General features: G+C 43.2%; 1 protein-coding gene across 2 annotated transcripts in view; it reads left to right on the top strand.

The window, feature by feature from the left end:
- The first annotated feature begins 10,119 nt into the window (after nucleotides 1–10,119).
- The window catches only part of CDCA7L (cell division cycle associated 7 like), a 50,508-nt gene continuing 43,299 nt past the window's right edge, over nucleotides 10,120–17,328 (top strand). Inside the window, exon 1 of one of the 2 annotated variants that reach the window (XM_022587913.3) lies at nucleotides 10,120–10,539. In XM_022587913.3, the coding sequence (XP_022443621.1) occupies nucleotides 10,516–10,539 (24 nt within the window). In that variant the 5' untranslated portion in view covers nucleotides 10,120–10,515. The remainder of the gene's footprint in view (nucleotides 10,540–17,328) is intronic. The other variant, XM_022587904.3, reaches the window with a different exon arrangement.

Raw genomic sequence — 17,328 nt, 5'->3', positions numbered from 1 at the left:
ATTTTTTATAATCCTAGCCTCCTCCCTTCCCTCCACCCCAGCCCTAGGGATGGTAGCTACCTACTGCAGTTGCTGCCTCTGTGATAACTTAGCGTCGTCTTTTTACCTTTTCAGTTATCTTGTTAAGAATTTTATACCTAGCTAACAATTCTTCATATTGAATTCTCTCTGTTCAAATAACTGGCATTGTTCCCATTTCCTGACTAGACTCTGATACAGGATGTGAGGATGTCAAGAAACAGAACACTTGGATGCTGATGTCAACTAGAATGGTGGTAGGAATAAGGGTGAACACCAAGGCAGTGATTCAGAGGTGAAAGTAATCATGAACGTGAGGAACTGAACACTACAAGAACTGGGGCATTAGGTAATAAAGTCTGATGGATTTTGTATACTTAAATGTTTGACTTGTGATCTTGCTCGCCACGACTTAGGCTCAAAAATGACTGCCCAGGGACTTCCCTGGTGGCACAGTGGTTAAGAATCCACCTGCCAATGCAGGGGACTCGGGTTCGAGCCCTGGTCCGGGAAGATCTCACATGCCGTGGAGCAACTAAGCCCGTGCACCGCAACTACTGAGCCTGCACTCTAGAGCCCGTGAGCCACAACTACTGAGCCCATGTGCCACAACTGCTGAAGCCCGTGCGCCTAGGGCCCGTGCTCCACAACAAGAGAAGTCACCGCCATGAGAAGCCCACGCACTGCAACGAAGAGTAGCCCCTGCTCACCACAACTAGAGAAAGCCTGAGCGCAGCAACAAAGACCCAGCTCAGCCAAAGATTAAAATAAATAAATAAACAAGTAAGTAAATAAAAAAAAAAGTGCACTTAAAATCCACCAAATTCTTTTCACAGGTGCACTTTATTTTTTTAAATAAAAAAAATATATTGAAATATAGTTGATTTACAATGTTGTGTTAGTTTCAGGTGTTGTGTTAGTAAATTAATTCAGTTACATATATTTATATATTATATACACATATATAATATTTTTAGATTCTTTTCCATCATAGGTTATTACAAGATATTAAGTATAGTTCCTGTACTATACAGTAGGTCCTTGTTGTTTATCTATTTTATATATAGTAGTGTGTATATGTTAATCCCAAACTCCTAATTTATCCCTCCCCCCTTTTCCCCCCTTTGGTAACCAGAAGTGTGTTTTCTATGTCTGTGAGTCTATTTCTGTTTTGTAAATAAGTTCTTTTGTATCATTTTTTAGATTCCACGTATAAGCGATATCATATGATATCTGTCTTTCTCTGTCTGGCTTACTTCACTCAGTATGATAATCTCCAAGTCCATCCCTGTTGCTGCAGATGGTATTATTCCGATCTTTTTTTATGGCCATAGGTGCACTTTAATGACGTCTTCTCCTTCCATCTGGTAAAAATTATAAGTCAACGTCTACTGTCTAGGTCAGTGTTTCTCAAAGTGTAGTCTGAGGATTATTTGCACCAAATCTACTCGCATACTTGTTAAATGTGCATTCCTGGACTACACAACAGGTAGGGGGACCCACAACTGAGAGGTGTCCCAAATAGCGTGTTTTTAATGTTAAAACCAGGACAGTCCTGAGCAAATTGGGGTGGTTGGTCACCCTAACACCAGACCTACAGAATCCAAATCTTAAAGGGTAGGGCCAATGTCTGCATTCTGAACAAGCACCTTGGGTGGTTCTTAGGCACTCTAACATGAGAACTACTACTCTAGGTATCTCTGGGCTTGATGGTCTAGGTGGACCTCTTTCCTTCTGGGCTTCATGCTACCTCCTTATTGGGAGGCATTCCCTAACGAAGGTAGAGTGTCTCCCTTTCTTGTCGCGGAATGTTGTGGAAATCCTAGCAATCTCTCTGGCTGCTGATAGTAAGACCTTGAGCATAAAAAAAAAAAAGAATCAATTCCTTTGATTTCTTCCTTTGGTCCTTAGAACAAGATGCACCACCAGTGATTTTTCATCGTAGTGTGGGCTGGCCATGCGTAGCAGAAGCCTTATCCCCCCCAGAGTTTCTCTGGCACATATCCCATGTTAGATAGTAAAATCCAGGTTGCCATAGCAAAATACTATAGACTGGGTAGTTTAAACAACAGAAATAAAAGAGCAACATACAAAAATCAGTTGCATTTCTATTAGTAGCAGTGAGCATATGGAAGCTGAAATTAAAAACCACTTATAAATACTATTTACAATTGCTTCAAAGAAAATGAATACTTAGGTATATACTTAAAAGCATGTACAGGATCTATATGCTGAAAACTACAAAATGCTGATGGAAGAAATCAAAAAAGGCAAATAAATGGAGAGATATAACTTGATTATGGATTGGAAGAATCAACATAAGAAAGATATAGTAACTGGACCAGGCCGGTACCCAACCCAAATTTGGCTGCTCGCTGCTCAAAAGGCCAATACTAGAGAGACAAGTGTTGGTGGAAAAGGAAAAGTTGCTTTATTCAGGAGACCAGCAATCTGGGAAGATGGTGGAAAAATGTCCTAAGACCATCTCCAAGTTGCTGATCGGAGACAAAGGTTTTAAAGGCTTTGTGAGGGAGGGAGCTGCAGGGTACATGATCAGCTCGTGCAGAATCCTCAGATTGTTGGCATCAAGGTGAAGTTTCGAGCATCATCAGTCTTCTGGTTTCAACTGGTCTGGGGTCTCTGTGCTTGTGGTCAGCAGTTTTCATCTGGTGGGCTCTGCTTCCCGTAAAAACAACTTAGGAATGTGTGTCAGGCCTTTATCGATAGCTTTCAGGGAACGGGGAATTTGGTGACTCTGCTGTGTGGCAGATTTATAGTCTAAATTGTTGCCATTTGCCCTGTCCAGCAGCTATTCTTTATTTCTAAATCTTCACATTTCCTAGTCACTAATTCTTAAGCCAGCCTGCCTGGTTACAATATCAACTCTCCCCCAAGGAATCTATAGGCTTAATGCATTTCCTATCAAAATTCCAGCAAGATTTTATGTAGATATGGGTAAGCTTATTTTAAAAGTTATATGAAAAGGCACAGACCTTAGAATAGTTAAAACAATCTTGACAAAGATAAATGGGAGATTGGGATTGACATATATACACTACTGATACTATGTATAAAATAGTTAACTAATGAGAACCTACTGTATAGCACAGGGAACTCTACTCAATGCCCTGTGGTGACCTAAATGAGAAGGAAATCCAAAAAAGAGGGGATACACGTATATGTATAGGTGGTTCACTTTGCTGTACAGTATAAACTAACACAATATTGTAAAGCAACTATACTCCAATAAAAATTTTTTAAAAAGATAAATGGGAGGAATCACTCTACCTGATGCTAAGGCTTTTGGTATACGGCTCCAGTTTATGTTGTGATATTTGCAAAGAGATATCAATGGAACAGAATAAAGAACCAGAAATAGACCCACATACACATGCTCAAATGACTTTTGACAAAGATGCAAAAGCTATTGAGTGGAAGAGGGATATCCATTTCATCAAATGGTGCTTAAGCTATATAGGAGGATGAAATGAACCTTGACCTAAATCCCACGCTTTATAGAAAAAATGAATGCAAAATGGATCACAGACTTAAATGTAAAATGTAGAACTATGAATGTTTTAGGGGAAAAAAGTGATAAATCTCATCAAAACTAAAAATTTTTGCTCTGTGAAATCACGTGTGAAGAGGATGAAAAGACAAACTAAAGACTGGCAGAAAATATTTGCAAACCACATATCTGACAAAAGATGAGTATCTAGAACATAAAATGAATCTCACAACGCAACAGTTAAAAAAACAATCCAATTAGAAAATGGCAAAAGACATGAGCAGACATTTTATCAAAGAGGATATAAAGATGACAAATAAGCACATAAAAACATGTTCAATATCATTAGCCATCAGGGAAATGCAAATTAAAACCACACTGAGACATCACTGTACACCTCTCAGAATGGTTAAAATAAAAAATATTGACAACACCAAATGCAGGAGAAGATGCATCTGGAACGGGATATTGGATCCTGGAGAAGAGACTGGATCATTCACTCATTGCTGGCAGGAATGTGAAATGCTACAGCTGGTCTGCAAAAGTCTGTCAGTTTCATATGACACTAAAGTTGTAACTACCACGAGACCCAGCAAGTGTACTCTTGGCATTATTCCAGAGAAATGAAAACTACATTTATACAAATGTTCATAGCAGCCTTGTCTGTAATATCTCCAAACTAGAACCAGCCCAGAGGTCCTTCCACAGGTGAATGGTTAAAACCTGTGGTACAAACATACCATGGACTACTTTACTACTCGGCAATAAAAAGGAACAGACTATTTGATAAACTACTTGGATGGGTCCCCAGAGAATTATGCTGAGTTTAAAAGGCCCATTGCAAAACCTGACATACTGTTCTCCAAAAGGTTATGTAACATTCTTGAAATTATAAAATTTTAGAAATGGAGGACAGATTAGTGGTTACCAGGGGTTAAGGCAGTGGGGATATGGGCGGTGTATAGGTGGGAGTGACGGGCGTATGGTTATAAAAGGGCCACAGGAGGGATCCTTGTGATGTTGGAAGTGTTCAGCATCTTGACTGTGGTGGTGCATGCACAGATCTACCCATGTGATAAAACTGTATATGGTGGGTCTAAATACACACACACACACACACACACACACACACACACACACGCACGTCAAGCTGGGGAAATCCAAATTGGATTGGTGAACTGAATCGATGCCAGTATCCTGGATGGGACAGTGTACTGTAGTGTACCGAAATGTTACTATTGAGGGAAACTGGGCAAAAGGTACACAGACTCTCTCTGAATTATTTCTTACAACTGCATTTTGTAGGGGAGGGAAACATTTCCCTTCTATTCCTCTTGGTTCTTTTGGCTGGTCTAATAATTAAATTGACACAAGACAGATTAACAGGACGAAAAAAACCCAAATTTAATTTTTTATGCATATAGGTCCCATAGGTATGGCACCTCAGAAGTGACTGAACCAGGCTGTTTATAAACCTTTTTCAAGGAAGAATCCATTGTGTGTGAAAATTTGACAAAACAAAAGGATTTGGGCTTATAGTAACAAATTAATGAAGAAGTAACAAAGTTTGTTTTTACAGCTTCCTCTGGGTGGAAGGATGCCCTCCATCCTCTGAGTAGGGAGGATTCCTTCCATGGGAGTTTTGTTTCCTGCTCTCAGGGTAACAAAGGAGGGCCAGCATGTTCCTCTTGGACTGGCTCTTTCTCAAGTAACTTTAATTCAAAATAATCAATATGCCAAAGTGGCATATTTGGGATGGCCTGTTGTGGACCCCCATCAATGTGAATCAACAATGATCTCAGTACGTATTTCAACTAACAATGACATTTTGAGAGGTGTATTTCAACCCTGTTTCTGTCTGACCCCAGAGAGGACAAAAGAAGCAAAATCTACTCAGAGATGGGATATTTGCTGCAGGGCCACATAATGTGCTGTATATTTGAAGCTGTAAGTGGGGAGGGGCTGTTAGAGATCTCCAGTGACTGCCAAGTGGCAGCTGAAACGTGGAAGAACAACGCTGCACAACGGCTATGGTAGGGAGGCTTGTGATCAAGATGCCGGAGCAGAAGCTGTTAGCACACAAATGCTTTGGCTCAGTTCTAGGATTTCAGTTTAAAGAATCTCATGAGGATTAAAGACACTTAAACACTTTCAAGCACTTACAGTTTTACCCAGAAGTTAACAACTTCAGAAACTGCTGATTTCAGCCTGTGACTTTTGATTAATGTTTTTTGATGGTTTAGTTCGCCTTTTTTTTTTTTTTTTTTTTTAAACGGGACTGCAGTAGAAAGCAAAAGCTGAATTTATGATGCCAAGTAAATGGTTTGCTTGCATTGCCTTTTCCTTCAGTTTCAACCTTGTGGCTGAATTCCCTTTTTGGCTGTAATGTAGACACTGTTTTACCTTTTTTCTGAACATGGTTTTTAGGCTGTGAGTACATTCCAGGCACTAACAGTCTATACAACATGAGCCGTTTCTGAAAAAGTAGAACTCCATAGATTATTATTATTGTTGTCTTGGTTTCTGTGTGATTGTTTTGCTTTTCTTCCTACCATGGGGGAAGCATGTTAAGTATATAATAGATTGTGACCATCACATCTCCCAGCTTTCCTAAGGAATTGCAAAAATGATGTCTCTTTACATAAGAAATCCTGTCAGCCTTTCCTGAGTCACCTGGAGAGCTGCAAGCTCTGGTAGATAAAATGCTTGACAGTTTGGAGTGTTTAGGAAGAAAGTGGAGAGGAAAGATGGAGTGGAAACAATTGTAGGAAAGAGACAAGGAGCTGGTCTGTTGCTTTTCTTAAAAAACAAACAAAAAACCCCTCAAAATGTAACATTCCAGCTTCTTTAGTCCGGGTCTGATTGAAACAGTCCACCTCCTCCTGTTTATAATAGGAGTGTGGCAAGGCTGTGCTTGCAGAACGACGTTCTGTAACAAGCCATACTTAACATGCTTTCACAGTAGATGGCCTCTTAACCATATTTCACAGATAGATATGATTTGCTTTGGAAGTAACTGTCAGAAAAGCCCAAGTCCTGTTGTACTCTGTTTCCTGGGCCCAACTGGGAATTTATGGTTATTGCTTTCATTACTTAGTCTTAAGATTAGACCTTGAATTTTATGCTGTCAGAAATTTTCTGATGCTGGGCTCCAGTTAGCAAGGTCAGGAGCTCATTTGGACTCAAAAGTTGTAAAAGAATCGAGACATGATAAGTAGGTCAGTGCCGAAAGCTGTGAAAGACATGGTGATCAGATAATCAACCGAGAGCAACCATTTGGGACAATTTAGTCACATTAACGTCCTGATGATGTGTAGATTTTGGAAAAGAGAGACAAGGTGTCTGTGGTGGGGTAAGGGGAAGACTCTTGAAAAGACTGCAGAAATACTTGAGATGAAAGAAATGTTCACATATTGAGGTATGGGGAAGTCATTCTGGCTTATACATGAGTTAACTTGAATATTATGCTAACTACAGTAGCCTGTTTTTGGCTACAGTGTATCAAACATACATTGTAACTCTGCTTTAATTATTTAAGAAAAGGGCACCTTGACCAGAAGTAAAGAATATCCATGTTAAAAATAAAGATTAAATGCCCTTCTTCCTGGAATGCCAATGCTGGTTCTCCTTTAATGATAAGACTCCCTTCCCAGGTGCCAAGGCCATACTGTATGTGCTGGTCTGGTTTTTTTTTTTTTTTGAAACTTGAAGAAATGTATCCCTGACTTGTTTAATGTTCTTTGCTCTGACAAGATATAAAACTGTGCTGAAAAACCCTGCTTCTCTGGAGCAATTTCTCAGAGTAATCTGGGAAGCGGGCTTCTGGGCTATAGTCCTCAGTTTGGCTCAGATAAAATTCTTTTCTATTCTTATTATTGATTGTTCATTGATTATTTTCGTTGACACTTGCTAAAAGTGGCGTCTACATGTTAAAATAATTACTTTCAGAAACAAATGGGGAGAAGAAACCAGAATCCTAGGCACAGTGAATAAGTAGGTTGGGATGATAGTACATAAGGAACCTGGTTCCCATTTTCTTAAGGTTTGAATTTCTTTCATGACCATCACTCCCCCTCGCCCATACACCAAGCTACCCTAATAGAGGCAAAAAGGGGAGAGTAGAGCTTAGCAGTAAGACTCATCTGGGTTCTAGTTTGGCTCTGCTAGGTCACCATGAGCAAGTTTTTTAAGCCCTCAAAGCCTCAGTTTCCTCCTCTGAAAAATGATAGGATTATGTACATCACATGTTTGTGGCAATGAATGAGTGAAATAAAGCATAAGCAGTTCCTGGAACGTGGTCAGCGTTCAGTAAATGGAAGGATTATCGCTATTGACACTACTCACAACTGTCCACCACTCTAGCCTTTTCGAAATACAATCATGCCTGATTCTACAGGTGTTCATCGTTGTAGGAATACTGTTGCATGGATTGGGCAGATATGCAGTAGCCCCATTTTACAGAGGGGAAAAAGGAAGCTCAATGATTAGTCCCAAGGTCACCCAGCTGGTAAGCAGTTGACCTTGGATTACAAGCACGGTGGTTCTTTAAGCCAGGATCAGAATTACCTGGATGATGATCAGAAGTCAAATTGTTGGGCGCCACCCGCAGAGTTTCCAATTTGGTAGGTCTGGGATGAGGCCCATGAAATTGGATTTCTTCGCCAGAGTTCAGGTGATGCTGATGCTGTTGGTCTTAAAACCCCACTTTGCAAACAACCAAGCTGGACTAGAGCAATGGTTCTCAAATATACCTGCTCATTGCAGTCACCTGGAGGCTTAACAGAATCAACAAACCCGTAACTGCCTCACGTCCGTGGATGTTCTGGTACCACAAATGTGATTCAGTCTTGGCACTAACATATAAATATTTGATTGTTCCAAGTAAAAAAGGATAAATCTATAACAACTTTGGGAATTCTACACTCTGGAAAGCTGTGTCCTTTTTTTTCCAAAAAATGTAGTAATTTTTTCTTTCCTTTTTTTAAAATTGAAGTATAGTTGATTGACAATGTGTTAGTTTCGGATGTACGGCACAGTGGTTCAGTTTGTATCTATATCCATATCTATCTATATATCTATCTTTTCTTCTTCAGATTCTTTTCCATGATAGATTATTACAAGATATTGAATATAGTTCCCTGTGCTATACAGTAGGTCCTTGTTGGTTATCTATTTTACATATAGTAGTGTGTATCTGTTAATCCCAAACTCCTAATTTATCCCCACCCCCTTCCCCTTTGGTAACCGTAAGTTTGTTTCCTATGTCTGTGAGTCTACTTCTGTTCTGTAAATAAGTTCGTTTGTATCATATTTTTTAGATTCCACATATAAATGATATCATACAGTATTTGTCTTTCTGTCTGACTTCACTTGGTTTGATATTCTCTAGGTCCATCCATGTTGCAGCAAATGGCAAAATTTCTTTCCTTTTTGTGGCTAATATTCCACTGTGTGTATATACACCACATCTTCTTAAGCCAGTCGTTTGTTGATGGGCACTGGGGTTGTTTCCATGTCTTGGCTATTGTGAATAGTGCTGCTGTGAACACGGGGGGCATGTATTGTTTGAATTATAGTTTTTTCCAGATATATGCCCAGGAGTGGGATTGCTGACACATGTGGTAACCCTATTTTTAGTTTTTAAAGGAACCTTCATACTGTTCTCTGTAGTGGCTGCACCAATTTATATTTCCACCAACAGCGTAGGAGGGTAAAAAAATATAGTATTAATACGAAATACCTGTAGAGCCAACTATTGAGAGAAGTTTTATAGCAAACCTGCTACAATTTCAGGACAATTTATCTACCACCCTCCCCAACACTTATTTCAAGCATTCCAAAACCTCCACCCACTTAATTTTTCACTCTTCATACCTGAGAACTCTAAGAAGTCTTCCCTGACCTGCATCAAATTAAGTCCCCCTGTTCTACACCACCATAGTACCACTTACCTTTTCCCTCCTGGTATCTATCATAACTCCAAATTTACATTTATTTGCATCCTATTACTGAACTTATTATCACCATTATTAACTAAAGGTATTATTTGAATTCACTGTTGATTAATCAAGTTAATTAATTATATTATTACAGTTATTTACGTCATTACTACATTTATATTATGTCGGTGGCTGGTTCCCAGACTGTAAGCTCCAACAGAGCAGGGGCCTGTTTTTCGTTCAAGCTTGCGTACACAGCGCCGGACACACAGTAGTAGGTGTTAGGCCAATATTTGTTTATCAGCCTTCCTGACCTCTAAAATTCTCTGTCTAGTGAGGCTGGAAGGCCCACGTGTGCAATGGTATAGAACAGACCGTTTAAAGTTCCGGGGGGGGGGGGCTGCAATTCCCGACCCCCCGGGGGCCTTGGTTGCCAGTTTTGCAAAGCGTACCCCGAAGCGAATGTTTTGAGAGGCGTCAGAACCCCGCCCCTTTACAGCTACAAAACAAGTTCTGAGGCAGCCCTAAAACGCTTTCCCGGATCAGAGACACCGATTGCCGCAGAGGCTCTGCGCTCCAGGGTACTACCTGGAACAAACCCTGCAAAGATTCGGCGGGCGCCGCAGCCGGGCGTGCCAGCAGGAGGCTGCGCCGGGACTGCCCCCTCTCATTTCTCCCGCGCAAAACCGGGCCGGACGGCTCCACTCCCTCCCTCCACTGCAGGGGGGAGCCCGGCGCCCCCAGATTGGCAGCCACCCCGGGCGGCTCCCAGCTGCAGCCCCTCTTGCGCCGCCTGCAAAGCGAAGTTCACCGGTCGCGAAGTTTGGGTCCTGTAAGAGGAGCCTCGAGGGCTGGCGCCGCGGCGCCGAGTGGGCGGCGCGGGGCGCTCCCCCTGTCCCGGGCGCCGAGTGCGCCCCTCCCCCGGCCCTCCGGAGCTCCGGGCGGAGCGAGCGCGCTGCGCGGCCGGGGGCGACCTCCGTGCGCGGCCCCGTGGCGAGCGAGGCTCCCGTGGCCGCGTGCTGGGTGGAGGCCGGAGCCCAGCGGGGAAGAATGGAGTTGGCGACTGGCTCGCAGGTGAGGATCTGGCCGCCCGCCGCAGCCCGGACGCACCCTCGGCCTGCCTTCCCTTTGCGCTTGGCCCTGCGCCCCGCCTTGGGCTGGAAACGTGGCCCTCGGCTGCCGCGTTGTGGTCCGGGCGCGCCGAGTCCCTCCGACGCCGGAGCGGGCACGCCCCGCAGGTGTGTGCGGTGTTTACGGTTGTGCCACCTGGAGCGGAGAGGCCGGGTGCCGCCGCACGCGGGCGCTCGCCGCTGGCCCGGGTGGGGCCTCGGGGTAGTCCGCTGGGTCGCTGCGGCCGCGAGCCCCGGGAGCGGATGAACTCTAGGGCAGTGCCGGCGGGGAGGCCGCAGCGGCGCAGCGACTGCGTTTGCGGTGCTCGTGGGACTGGGGGAGGGGGAAGCTTTTTCGGTGCGCGCCCCCCACTTTCTCCGGCATTGGCATGGAGATGAGTTTAAGTGTGATATTCTAAAAAAGCATAGTCGAGAGTCGGGCCAATTCAACTTGGATAATGGGGTTTAAAAAGTGTTGATTTTGTATTTCTTCTAGAACTTTTGGAAATGTTTTTAAAGAAATGTAACCGTTTGGGGGAACTGGCAGCGTTATTAGACCAGGTTAAAAAACAAAAAGCCCCAAGCTCCCAAACCATGTATACAGCACCACCGCAGGTACCCATTATGGTTTTAACTAGGTCTTAAAAATCTCATTAACAAGCTCCCCAAAATTACAATGGGTGGTGGGAAGTGGACTTAGCTTCAGTTTTCTTTTTTACTTTTTAAAAGCGCTTTTCTCTACTTTCTAGTAATGAATATACATAATTTATGCAGAGGTAAGCAATAAAAACTTTTTCCAACGAACTAAAAATAAACCTTTTAGAAAGGAAGCAGCTTGTAGGAGCCCCAGAGATGCTTTGTATGAGGGTTGGGTTTTTTCTTGCTTTTGTGAGCGCTTCTGACTCACTGCTTCCACGGTACCTTTGGCTGGTGTTTATCTCCTTTCTCCACCTGGGTGCTGGGCATCCGCAGGATTTGGGAGACGTGAAGCGACCGGGGCCCAGCTGCCCAGCTGCCGGGGTGGCCGGTGGTGCCTGAGCCCGTGACGCTGTCACCTGCCTGGGTCTGGCGGCACATTAGAGACCAAGCCACTAATGGTCGCTTTGGCCATTTGGTGATTTCTGGAAGGCTTCCTGAAAGTGGACACTTGAGAAAAATCTATTGTGGATGTTTAAGAGAAAGAGTATTTTTTGAATTTCTCCAATTAAGTGAGGTATTAAAAGCAAGGAAAACAAACTCAAGAAGTGATGGGACAGGCTTAGTTATTGTTTTTGTTTTTGCCACTGACATTTACCATATAATTAGTATCCTAGGCTTTTAGGAGGTTTGGGTTTCTCCAGGATTTGAACCCTTCTGGAAGGAGCTTGTGAATTTCATCAGTAAATGTATCTTGATGATGTATCATTCCTGAAACATGTTGTTCTGGTGGTGCTGCGTCACCCACTACTTACATACACAGTTCCTGCTTAAGAAATTTTAAATGGGGCTTCCCTGGTGGCGCAGTGGTTGAGAGTCCGCCTGCCGATGCAGGGGACACGGGTTTGTGCCCCGGTCTGGGAAGATCCCACATGCCGCGGAGCGGCTGGGCCCGTGAGCCATGGCCGCTGAGCCTGCGCGTCCGGAGCCTGTGCTCTGCAACGGGAGAGACCACAACAGTGAGAGGCCCGCGTACCGCAAAAAAAAAAAAAAAAAAGAACTTTAAAATGTCCCAGAATGTTTAGTTGGAGATGAACATTTTATTGTCAAATAATGAGGCTAACTTTTGGTAGCTCTAAAATGTTAAGTGAACTATTTACCATGTGGCGGTAAGCCACAAATTATATCTGACCCATTATGAACCCATTAGGGCAAATTACTTTTGTAAGATGATCAGATTTGTTTCCCCCCCCCCTCAAAAGACCTAATTGACAGGGCAAATTAAGATGTGTGAGGATTTTTCCAGTGGAAATGTTCCTGTTCATCATAATTTAAGTGTGGGCGTATTATAGCCTCCTTAATTTAAATGAGTGGAGAGTGGTTTTACGGGGTGGGCAGGTGACTGCGAATAAGAGCACTTAATGAACACATCAGGCCCAGCAGGATGTTAAGTTCGTGTGGTTCTTCTCTGTACCTCAGCCTTATGCATAAAGCAGTGTGATGAGCGGCCTGAAGCGGCATGAGTGCACACTGAAGGAAGGCTCAGCCCAGTGTGCAGTGGGTTTTAATCTAACGCCTACAGCAGATATAATTTCCATCCCTTGTAAGGTATAGAGCTGGAAGGGGCTTTAGTAAACCCGCTTAGGCCCGATGTTATGAGTAAAGGGAACTAGGCAGGGAGGAAACAAGAAATTCGTTTCAACTCTGAACTCCTTTCTAGCCTCTGCTTTTCTGCAGCCTCAACAGTGTGTCGGATTTGATGTCCTCTGACAGTGATCACACCTCCCCTGGGCTCTAGTCCTTGTTGGGCTGACCACTGTGTCTTTGTGCTTTTGTATTGAATGATAGGAATAATGGCCAGCAGAGATGAGGGGATGGTCCCTTACTGAGAGCGCTCAGCAGTGAAGCTTGCAGGAGCTGGAGGATGGGACTGCCTCAGCTTCCTAGCAGAGAGGCTGGGAGGTCCTGAATGTCAGTGTAGTCCTTTTACTGTCTTCTACTGCTAGGGTGCAGGTTGGACCCTTAGAGAAGGAAATGATGCTAAATGTTCTCGTGAATGTGCATGGAACATGCTGTTTGGAGGAGAAAAGGCATTTTTCTGATAGTTACCTCACAGCCACAGAGTGTACCCATCTGATCCTGTGGCTTAAAATGTGTGCCCTGGGCTTCTCTGGTGGCGCAGTGGTTGAGAGTCCGCCTGCCAATGCAGGGGACACGGGTTCGTGCCCCGGTCCGGGAAGATCCCACATGCCGCGGAGCGGCTGGGCCTGTGAGCCATGGCCACTGAGCCTGCGTGTGAGAGGCCCGCGTACCGCAAAAAAATAAAAATAAAAAAATGTGTGCCCAGAGCCCCAGAAACTGGTCACAGAGGGGGGTCATTTGTGACTTCTTAGAAGGCCAGCACATTCGTCGTTTTGATGTACTGTTGACCTCCCATCCATAAAAGAGCTGAATTCTCAGTGATCAGGAGAAACCTCAGATAGCACAGCAATTCCGATCTGGTCAGGTACACAGGACAGAAAACCGTAAGATACTTATGTGACTTAAAACAGTTTAGGAACAGTACAGTAAGTTAACAAAAAAGTTCAATAAAGCCATTCGAATAGAGTAGTCTAGGCGTCCTAGTTTTACATCGCCCTTGAGAGTTCTCTATTACTCTCTTCGAGCTATAGTTTAGACTTTTTACGTCCAAGATACAGTTTTGTTTTGTAAAGGACATAGCTTTATGCATCAAAGTGGAATTGATGCAGGCTACTTGGGGAGGGATTGAGGTAAGAAAATATTTTGGGGACCATTTCCTTTTCCTTTTGAAAAGCAGTGGTTTGTGAATGTTTTTAAACAGGACCATTCAGAGGCACAGTAGGCATCTCGCTGAAGTTAACGTGCACGATAGTTTTCTTCCATAGTGGTAAATGCCAGCACCCCGTGTATAGTGCAAAAATAAGTTGTGGAGTCTCACAGTGAAAGGGACCAGAATTTTAGTTCAAGTAGCTGATGGCTTCCTGCCTGTTTTTCTTCATGATCATCAGCTTATGCCAGAAGGCCCCGTGACTGGGTTAGTCCATTTGTCAGATGTCCTTTCAGCACCTACTGTGTGCTAGATATTATGTCAGTTATGGTGGAAGAAACAAAGACAGAAAACGCTGTTCGTTCCCCAGCCCCCCGCCATCAGAGGTCACCCTGGAACTCCTTGCCTCTTCTGCCTTTGCCAGAGCTCAGCTGGCTCCTGCCCTGAGCTATAGGGACCTAGGTGGCCTTGGGTTTTGGGGATGGGAGAAGACCTTAAGAGTCATCCTTCCCCAGCCTCCCAACCCGCCCCGCATCCTCCAAGGAAGGGAAACGATCAATTCCTTTTAAAAGTCATGCTGTCCTAGGTACTTAATATTAACAGATTTAATCCTCACTGTAGTTCTCTGAAGTAGGTTGTATTATCTGCATTTTAAAGATAAGCCTAATAGAGTGATTTGCTCAGGGCAGCCTGGCAAGGAAGGAGCTGAGCCAGAATTCTGTCTCCAGAGCCGGGGCTTGACTCTTGCTGCTAGAATCACCAGGTTTTGGCAGGTCACACAACTTTCGCTGAAATGTTGTGAGGCTAGAAATCCTTCCTCAACTTACGTTGCCATTGAGATAAGCAAGGACACACCAAGTTTAACCAACTATTTAAATAGAAGGGGATGTCAGCGCTTTGGGGTTTTCTTACGATACCTTTACCCCTCCTTTTAAAGAGAAGGGCTGGGGCGTTAGCAGCAGCTGGTCTGGTTCTTTTTAAGGAACTGGACAAGTTATGCTTTGAGTAGGATTCTTTGGATGCTGTTTGTAAAAGTCAGCTTGGGAATATGAATAAGATCCACACAGTTTTTACATAGGAATGACTTTTAGATGAATTTTGTATTGTGCAGGTAATACGCTGTTCATAGAAGCTGAAAAGGAAACAAAAATTGAACTATTCTACGTCTCTACTCCCTGGGCATCATTTTCTAGACATTTTCCGTTCAGTGTTTGCCTGTGTCCAAGTCACCATTTTTGGTTAACTCTTATAGTATGATTGCTGTTTGAATTCTGCTTTCTTTAGCACTGTCAGTACTATTTTTCTGAGTAGCTTGGAGGTCTTTATGGTTTTCATTTTCAATGACTGTATAATGTTTCATTCGGCTGTGTACTTTATGTTGGAAAGTTTTAAATTATTAACAAATAAATTTAAGAAACTTTGCAATGAATGTCTTGGGGTGGTACATACCGTATGCCCTGTGTTGAAGTCAATACTGTTTTTAATTGCTGTTTCCCTGTTCTGTACTTACTATCTAGTAGAATGTGCGTGATTTTCAATAGATGGGAACCTCTCACGTATTTTTTTCCTAAGGCATTTCCCCATTTGTTTTGCTGTATTAGCTGAGAGAAGGCACTTTTTGCCCAGGTTAGAATCAGGACTCATGAAAACTAACCTGAAATAATGACTGTTTTCGTCCTGAACTTAGAGCCTCTAAGTTAAGCTTTCTTTGGTCTTGCTTATTTCAACTATAAATCATCTTCTAGATGGCATTCCCGAAAATGTGTGTTCATTGAAGTTCGGATGTCCAAAGTTCAGACAGTAGATTCACTCATTATAAAGTGGTTACTGAGAGCTAAAAAAAAAGAAACTATTTCTTCATGTGGGTGCTGGTTATAATGGGTAGGTGCAGTTTGTAAAACTTCACCAAGCTCTGCACTTAAGATCTAGGCATGTTCTGGTTGCATGTTGCACTTAAAACGTTAACAAAGTAGCGTATCGAATACCAAAGTAGGAAGTACGAGGTCTGAGGACTGTGCTTCTGCAGAGCCCAGGCTACCAGGTGTGTGGTGACACCTTCCCAGGTGTCTCGTGTCCTGCCAGTTGAACCCATATCCTCAGGGCTGGACATGGTCCAGGGGTCCCTCCCCACAAACCCCCTCTCCCGTTCCCCCAAACCCTCCATAGCAGCAGCACTGCTGTGTGGGCAGCCCCCCATATTTAAGCTCTGCTACTGAAGGATCCTATGGACCTGGTGAGTGCCTCGCATTTGTGAGTGAGCTCTGGCCTTTGAGTCTTTTGGCACAAGGCCTGGCCCTCCCTCAGCTGCCTGCTGGTAGAACTCCTCCTCTGTTAGGAGGGCCCCGGATTTACCCCAGGGCAATGGTTGATCACCCGAAATCACGTGGCAGGCCAAAGTGATAATTATCCCTGTGTGTGAAGGGCCTGGCGTATCATAGCTGTTAAAAGTTTGTTGAATTTTTTAAGAAAGATGGTTTAGGGTTGTCAATGTATAGTGAGTGCAGGCATGAGTTATGACAAGCTGGAGCAGGGCTTCTGGCAATTTTCACTTGGACTAACTAATGGTGGAGGCCAGTTTGTACCTGTTCCAGAGGCCTGGAGGTGTGCAGTCCCACCCTGCCTGTGCAGGAGATTTTCTCATTAATCTCCAGTTTTGTCTTTAAAAGTCATGCCTATTCCGTGATACATTTTTATTTGTTTTAATACAAAAATGCTATTTTAAACTATTCTTGGGGGAAAAAAGTCTCCTCCCCTGTCCCACCTGTGGTTCTGAGAGCCCTCAGGCTGTCACTGAGCTCCCCAGCTTAAGGAATGGAACTGCCAAGTATAGAATTTAGCAAACAAACCTTTAATAAACACTGAAAGAGGAAAGATATCCCCTTGCCCTGTCCCCCACCCCACACTATCTTTTCCCTTAAAGCTCCGTGACTCTGAGGGTGTTTAAGATGGGGGGAAACTTTCACTGATACTGAATTCCCTAAGAATATTTTTTAATGCAAAATGGCTAGTGCCCTTTATTTTGTTCTCCATTAGCATTGGTTTAAAATGGAAAGTTAAGAAAAATACATTTAACTATCATCTTTTTTTTAATTTTAATTTTTTATTGAAGTATAGTTGTTTTAAAGTGTTGTGTTAGTTTCTGAGGTACAGCAAAAGTGATTCAGTTATACGTATATATATTCTTTTTCATATCTTTTTCCACTATGGTTTATTATAGGATACTGAATATAGTTCCCCGTGATGAACAGTAGGACCTTGTTGTTTATCTGTTTTATATACATTTTATTATATATATTTTCATATAATATTTGCCAATCCCAAACTCTTAAT

The sequence above is a fragment of the Delphinapterus leucas genome, chromosome 9 (genome assembly GCF_059928025.1).
Source record: "Delphinapterus leucas isolate spDelLeu-1000000601 "Yukka" chromosome 9, BTC_Dleu_Yukka2, whole genome shotgun sequence".
Classification (NCBI taxonomy): Eukaryota; Metazoa; Chordata; class Mammalia; order Artiodactyla; family Monodontidae; genus Delphinapterus; species Delphinapterus leucas.
Note: the sequence above shows the minus strand (reverse complement) of the source record. Positions and strands in the feature narration are given on the sequence as shown.